General features: G+C 39.6%; 1 protein-coding gene across 8 annotated transcripts in view; it reads left to right on the top strand.

Moving 5' to 3' along the window:
* irag2 (inositol 1,4,5-triphosphate receptor associated 2) overlaps positions 1-7,265 on the top strand; it is a 29,956-nt gene extending 22,691 nt beyond the window's left edge. For 3 of the 8 annotated variants that reach the window (XM_086268340.1, XM_086268342.1, XM_086268341.1), the window contains exons 27-39: positions 132-216; positions 306-348; positions 432-459; positions 784-924; positions 1,320-1,454; positions 1,539-1,686; positions 1,947-1,990; positions 2,100-2,165; positions 2,770-2,828; positions 3,071-3,169; positions 5,161-5,187; positions 5,776-5,924; positions 6,486-7,265. In XM_086268340.1, coding sequence (XP_086124466.1) covers positions 132-216; positions 306-348; positions 432-459; positions 784-924; positions 1,320-1,454; positions 1,539-1,686; positions 1,947-1,990; positions 2,100-2,165; positions 2,770-2,828; positions 3,071-3,169; positions 5,161-5,187; positions 5,776-5,924; positions 6,486-6,628 — 1,167 coding nt within the window. In that variant the 3' untranslated portion in view covers positions 6,629-7,265. Of the gene's footprint in view, positions 1-131; positions 217-305; positions 349-431; positions 460-620; positions 695-783; positions 925-1,319; positions 1,455-1,538; positions 1,687-1,946; positions 1,991-2,099; positions 2,166-2,769; positions 2,829-3,070; positions 3,170-4,162; positions 4,289-5,160; positions 5,188-5,775; positions 5,925-6,485 lie in introns of those variants that run through there. The other 5 variants (XM_086268346.1, XM_086268343.1, XM_086268344.1 and 2 more) reach the window with 5 other exon arrangements.
* The last annotated feature ends 22 nt before the right edge of the window (positions 7,266-7,287 follow it).

Raw genomic sequence — 7,287 nt, forward strand, 5'->3', positions numbered from 1 at the left:
TTATGTAAAAAGTAGTGAAATCCATGAGAAATACTGGTGTTGAAGAGAATTTGAGTATGGAAGAATCGGACTCTGAAGCAAAGCGGGACGAGAAAGAAACTGAGACTGGAATGTTTGTACCGATCTTGCAGGAGCTGACTCGCACCGTGGAGGCCGTTAAGGAGCACAAGGTTCAGGAGGACCAAAATGTAGCCAGCATGGCCACGGACACGGAAAGTATGTTTAAGATATTTCTTGTATTAAAATGCATTTTTAATATTCATGGACTTGAATGACTGCATGCACGCTTTTTGGTTTCCTTATAGCTGAGATGTTAGTCATTCCTGACACTTTCAAAGATAAGAACAAGTAAGACAACTTATCATTCCAACATAATCTGTAAATCATTCGTATGCACATGAAGTTTTCTGATCTTGTCTTTCTGTCTACAGCCTGTCACCTAGTGATAAGGAGATTGAGGTATGTATACCACTGGATCCTGCACGTGTTTGCCTTTTAACCTTGTAAAAAAATGGTGTGTCCATGTAGAATGCTAGTAAGTTTTACTTTATAGTACTTTATTGCTTACTTTATAACTATTTTTTTTCATCAAGTCTATTAAATTCTCTTGAAATATGAAGTGTGTGCATGTGGAAGTTTCACAACTTCAATGGTGTAACTTTTCTGCTGGTCCAGAACCGCTGTCGATGTTAAGGTAGAACGTATGGAAATGTACTTTATACTATTTTGAGGTGGTGTTTGGGTACTTCTTTTCAGACTAAAGTGCCTCTCTTCTGTTTTCAGGCAGAGTTCCAGCGTCTGGCACTGGGGTTTAAGTGTGACATGTTCACTTTGGAGAAGAGGCTCAGGCTAGAGGAGAGGTCACGTGACCTAGCCGAGGAGAACGTCCGCAAAGAAGTGTCCAGCTGTCAGGGCTTACTGCAGGTGTGTGTGTGCAGCTGTTGAGCGCACACTCTTTTTTTTTTTTTTTTCTTTGTTATTAAAGTACCACTGGTAGCTGTGATAACTCTGTAAGTAAATGAAGTAGAGGGTTGTTGCACAAACGTAGTGTGATTGAAGTTGCAATATATTGTGTAATTATTGGTTTCACTGAGTAAAAGGGCTGACAGGTGCAAAGGTCACGAGAGCTTCGAAGTGTAGTGGAGTGAATGTGGACAATGGTTTTAATGTATTTTGTACGATTTATTTAATATATGTTAATAATAATATAAATAAGAAAATGTATATGTTGAAATAAAAAATAAACTGAGGAAATTGTATGATATTTTCTCGCTGGTTCTTCAGCTCTCTCTTTTCACTTTTCCTTTTTTTCTGCTTAGGCTCTTAGTCCTCTTTGTGACAATGACAACCAATCAATGGAGATCATCCAGAGGCTCCAGAAAAACCTGGATATTCTCATCCAGTCCATGACTAGGGTGTCCAGTCGCTCTGAGATGCTAGGAGCGATTCATCAGGTAAGTGGAGAATTTAAACATGTTTTCTGCATAACAAGGAAACTTTTTCATTATTCAATGGTTTCCTTTGTTTGGGATTTGCAGGAGAGTCGTATTGGAAAGGCTGTGGAGGTAATGATTCAGCACGTGGAGAACCTCAGGAGATTGTACACCAAAGAGCATGCTGAGCTGCTGGAACTGCGGGAGACGCTCATGCAGAATGAGAGGTCGTTTGGATCACAAACAGAAAAAGGTTGTACCCTTTTTCTGTTAGACATACAAAGTCTGACCGTAGCATACAATAGGTTGTAAACTCCTGCAAACTCATAATTACTTTTTATATACCAAGTTAAATGCCAAATATGCACTGGGCCTTGCAATGAATGCTTTTGTAGCTGTCCTCACATGAACCACTATACTCACTAGAGTAGAGACTCAGGAATCAGGTCTGTGTAGATTGTGATACATGTGATATTTTGCATGCAAGGGTAACCTATATGTTCCTCTTTCCAGATGACTTCCGTGAAAGAAGGAAACAGTCATCACAGTACAACAAGGTGGATTACACACAATTTCATCATGATCATTTATTCAAATTTCTGTTGACTGTTTTTTAATCCTGTAAATTACAATATTTATTTACCACCACCGCGCGTGCTCTCATAGACAGCCCGGCGGAGCAGCATGATAACAATTTCTCGTGCTGGCCCAGGCAACATGCATTTTGACACAGTGAGTATCAGTTGCAAGACTCTACATCATCACATTGGAAATATGTTACATTATGTTTTTGTTTCTCCACTGTATGTATAATTTCCAAAGATGCAGCTTTCCTTATATTTTAAAGTCTGAACTCAATATTTCAGCTTGAAAATCATTCATTCTTAAGTAATTATTGAAACTGAGAACTTTGGATCAAGTGGAATGCAGCTAGCTAGCTCATTGGATGACGGTATCCTGCAAAGGCTGGCATTTTGTAGTTTGTAATTGTAGTTTTTCTGTAGTCCACAAGTTATTTAAAATGTAAATAAAATAAATTTCAAAGGTGTTTGTGAAGCAGTCTTCTCTTAGGTGTGCTTTTTCTATAAAATGACAGGAGGTATAATAGTGTAAAGTGAAAACTGAAATTACATTTTCACACTGTACTTGGACTGTATTTGTAGTTAGACAAACTGCAGTTGTCCTTGACATGTAAAACGTAGGGAAAGTTAAATGAACTAAGAGCAACAAGCAGAGCATTGATACAGAAAATGTATTCAGACAAAATATGATTGTGGTTAAGTTTTATTTAAGAGTATGGTTTTCATGATGGCTTGATTTGTCCCCCCCAACACAGTCCAAAACACAAGATGGCTCAGAGGTTGAATCGGAACGACTGACCAGACGGTCCCCATGGTGGGTATTTGTGTGTGTGTGTGTGTGTGTGTGTGTTAAATTATCTTCAAGTTAAGTTACAACAAAATGTATACTCTGTATATAAAGGCAGTGTGGGTTTTTTTTTTTTTTTTTTTTTTTTGGGACTCCTTTTACAGCAAGATTTGAGGGTTCTGGTTGGTTATTAATTCCACCAAGGCTTGTTGCATCATGACTTGAGGGTTGTTGTTGTTATGCCCCTATGTGATAACGTTGGTTTACAGGAATGTGGCAGGGAAGATCACAGCGCGTCCCCCACTCAAACGTTTTAGTAGCTCTGTGCCCTGGGTCGACACTGAAGAGCCCTCGCTTGTGATGAAGGGGTAAGACGTGTGAGGAGGAGGATACGGCACTGGCTGCATCACCAAAGTTCTTTTAGCGCAGACCCTGATGCATAAAAATGGCGGCTCTTAGGTGCAATATTGGTTACAGTATAATTTTATGCAGAAATAATTTTGATTGTCAACAGCAGATGTTATTGAGAACAAAACAAGAGAATTTTGTTAGTGAGAGAGTGCTGACTGACTTTGTGGGTATTAAAAAGAGAATAGTGAAGCTAGTTAGCAGAAACAAAGTCGAAAGCACAAACCGCAGAGACAGCAAACCACACAGCAGCCATCTTTCATGCATCTGGTCCATCCACATTTGCTTGGGAAAGTATTTGTCTGAAGCCTCTTTTCTATATGATTCAAGATTCAAAGTGTTTATTGTCATGTGTCCAAAGAAAAAAAGGCATTTCTTTGTGCAATGAAGTTCTTTCTTTGCTGTCCACACACAGATGCCAATTAATATATAAATAGAACAGATAAAATACAAATAGTACTAATAAATAAAAGAAGACAAAAAAAAGACAAAATATTGAAGTGACACATCTTTGCTGTGGACATTTGTGACATGTTTGTTTTTCTTATGGGGCACCGTATGCTTTCACATGTTTGGAAAACTAATGTAAAAGCTAATGCTAAAGATGATGGAAGTCAAGCGCTGAATAATCTCCAAATAACTGAAAGGTTGTGAAATTGCTTTATGGCTTTGTGCTATATTTAAGCATATACTCTGCATTGCTGGGAATGAACTGATTCATGCAAAACAAATTATAATTTCAAACATGACTTCATGTCTGAGAAATTACTGGTCTGCAGGAGGTGAATATAATTCCATGACTGCTGCAGGGGTGTCTCTCTGCTTGCTTTTGTTAGCTTCATATGCATGACTTTGGCATGTGTGCACACAAAATTGTGGTTTTGTAGCAATGGTCATATGTCATTGTGCAGCTCAAAAGTTTGTTTGAATGCCTAACCCGTGCATGCCCACAGGACAGCCTGCAACAACACAGACTGCCAGTCCGAGGAAGAGCAGAAGGAGGAGACAGTGGTGGAGAGGAGGTCCAGTCTCAGTGAGCTGGGCAGCAAACTCACCTCACTCATTCTGCCCCTTAAGACGTTAGTCCAACTAAATGCCCACCGCTACCGTACGGTAGCACTACTGTCTGCCAACAAACCAAGAGACTGACACATGGTGAAAGAGTTGATCATTTGGCTGTGCTCAGGTTCCAGTAGTTGTAACCTGAACGTCTTGTGATATCAGAGTTCATAAGTGGCATATTAATGTTTTTATTTTAGAATGGAATAACCGCTTCATTGCCACTTATGAACTTTCACTAGTTACTGAAATTTTGTGATTGTATAGAGATATTGCATCATAAATCAATAGTCATGTAACATTTTGGCATTAATGATGATATCAATTTTAAGACACCATCCCCATTTATACTATTTGGTCAACACTGCCCTGCTGCTGTGTATAATGATAACGGAGGCCTGGGTCAAAGTATCATTAATACCAGAAATGTAATGTGTCTTTAACATCTGATGTTCACATCCTTTTGTTTCAAAACTTTGAGGACGTTGTGGGACCTAAGTGATGAAACTCTTTCATGATGTAGATCTGTGCTGGACTAGCTTCTATGCTCAAGGGGCTCAGAGGCTTTTGTTTGAAATTCATCATTTCCTTCAGCTGGAGACTTTGTGTGTTTTTGTTTGTTTTTGGATGTGTTCTTTTTAATGCATGCTTTTTTATGTGTTGTGTTATGACTTGTTTCTGCATTTTTTTTTTTTTTTTGGATTCAACTTGATAACCAGTCCAAGTTCTCCAGGCTTGCTTTTGTCATCTACTAACATGCTCGGCCACCTGTTTTATGTGCAAACCTTGGCCTGTTCCTTTGTTTTCGTGAGGTGACAGATCATGCAAACTATGCAGATCAGGTGTTGTTCTGAACTATCCTTTCCTCTTTTCCTCCCTTTACATCTCTCAGGAATCAGGATGAGCTCTTTGTAATGCTGTAAGTGTGTTGGGAGAAAATACAAAGTGGGAAGTGATTGTGGATTCTGACTTTGTCTAAGGGGGGAAAACACTATTAATGCATGCAAAAGGCCTATGTTTATCTGGAAGGAGTGCCAGTCAAAGGCCACTTACGACCTTGCACGGACTCTAAATTGAAGCGGCATTCCTGCTGTTGACAGATCTCAGGCCAAAATTATCTGTTGCCTTTGCCTGATAAGCTAATGCTGAAATCCAGCTCAGTGCCAACTGCTATTAACAACTGCTGACATCTTTCTATGCTAACAGTGATGTGTATGGTTGTGCTTTGATGCAGTTATAAGATGGGTGGTTTAATGCACTTAACTGCATTTAAATTGTAATTTTAGCCAAGTCACAGCTAATTTACTGCCTGCTGTAATTAAGTTACCACAAATGACCAACAGATTTTACTGTGTTCATGACAGTGTCCTGAAATAAGCTAACTACGTCACAAGTATTTTTGGTAACTTAAGTCTTTCGCTTTATCTTTTTAACATTTTATCTTTTTTTTCGCGTAGTAACCATGTCTTACCTAGTTCGTGTCATAACGTTATTTCGTTTTCTTTAGCCCTAGCCCTTCATCCAGCCCTACATCTACAGAACCAGGAGCGGCCCAGTCTCTGTCCCATAGTTTAACCAGTTCCCGGACGGCAGCAGCAGTAGCCAGAGGTGGCAGGGGTCTTTGGCTTTGGCTAGCCATGATGGTGCTCCTAGCGGGTAGGCTCCTTTTGTTACCATTACTGGTTTAAACCTAGGAGAACCACTCCATTGACTGTATATAAAGGACAGACCGTGACATCTTCCACTCGTTTGTCATGCCCCCACCTTGAAGTCTCAACGTTGATGCTTTGGCAACCCCTAAGTTGTGTAATAATGGTAAAGTTATTTTGGCAAATAAACTCCTTTATTGAGGGCCTAAGCATGCTTGGAAATTCATGAAACTTTACATACCTGTTGATAGTTGGTCTAATTGCAATTTCTTCCTCCACCTGCGTTTTTAATATCGCCCCCTGTTCAGTTTTTCTGAAAATGTGCCATCAAAATCAAAACTGCCATATATGCATTTGACACCAATATTGTACTTTGTTCTTGATACCGTGCGTTTTAAATCTTTACCTAGTATTTTTCAGATAAATTGCATCAAGGTACCCAGCAATAGCACAGCTGTAACATTCAAGTAAAACATCAATAATTCAGAGATTGTTATCCATGCAGAAGTGGGGGTGTTTTCTTAATTAAACAAAGGATTCTTATTGTTATCATTGTTTATTTGCATAGGTCTCCTGGCACTGCTGGCCAGCCTGGTGATGCAGCCAGCCGTAGACGCAGCCCCTGTAGGGACCGGGGACTCCTGGATGACCATCCAGCAGCTGCTGTGGCCCTACACAGGGCTCCGGTACAATGGCCAGCCCCCTGTCTAGTCGAAGTCCTGAGGGTCGATGGTGCTAGTGCTCATCAGCCCTCCAGAGATATTTATTGCACTGGGAGAGCAGAGGCTGTTGGGATGTTTACTGTGCCTGCAAATTCCTATAAGACTTGCATCGACAGCACAGGCCTGGCCTCAGGAATAGTTAACCCCATAGAGGAGTTTATGCATCACATTATGTTTGCTAAATAAGATTATCTGTGTGTATGCATGTGTGATAGTGCTGCTCAGCTGTTCAGTGAGCTGCTCCACCTGTGGCTTTTTAAACACATTTTATGTACTTGAGGATGCAGGAGAATACCAGCATTTTTAATGGAATTTTACCTCATCGGTTGCTGAGGACAGTTTATAACTTAACTCTTTAAACACTGGTAATAAAACTCTTAAGTGTTTATGAAGTCTATATTTATGAGTTTGCTAGTTTTGAGTGGAAAATGTGATTATGAGTTTTAACTTGTATTTCTGCATTATTACAGTTTCAACACAAACGTTTTTTTTTTGTTTGGTTTTTTTTTTTGTATTTTCCATCTTCAAGTTTTTGCTGTGGTTGCCACAACTTCATACACTTTTGTATGTTCCAAAGGAGATGCGTGGATCTTTTCACAAATAAAGTAGCCAATTCTACAATAGAAGATGTGTGTTATGTGTATCCAA

This window comes from Aulonocara sp. 'chitande type north' Nkhata Bay, linkage group LG17 (assembly GCF_057382095.1).
Source record: "Aulonocara sp. 'chitande type north' Nkhata Bay isolate Kocher_YH1m ecotype deep benthic linkage group LG17, A_spYH_male_GT1.1, whole genome shotgun sequence".
NCBI classification, from domain to species: domain Eukaryota; kingdom Metazoa; phylum Chordata; class Actinopteri; order Cichliformes; family Cichlidae; genus Aulonocara; species Aulonocara sp. 'chitande type north' Nkhata Bay.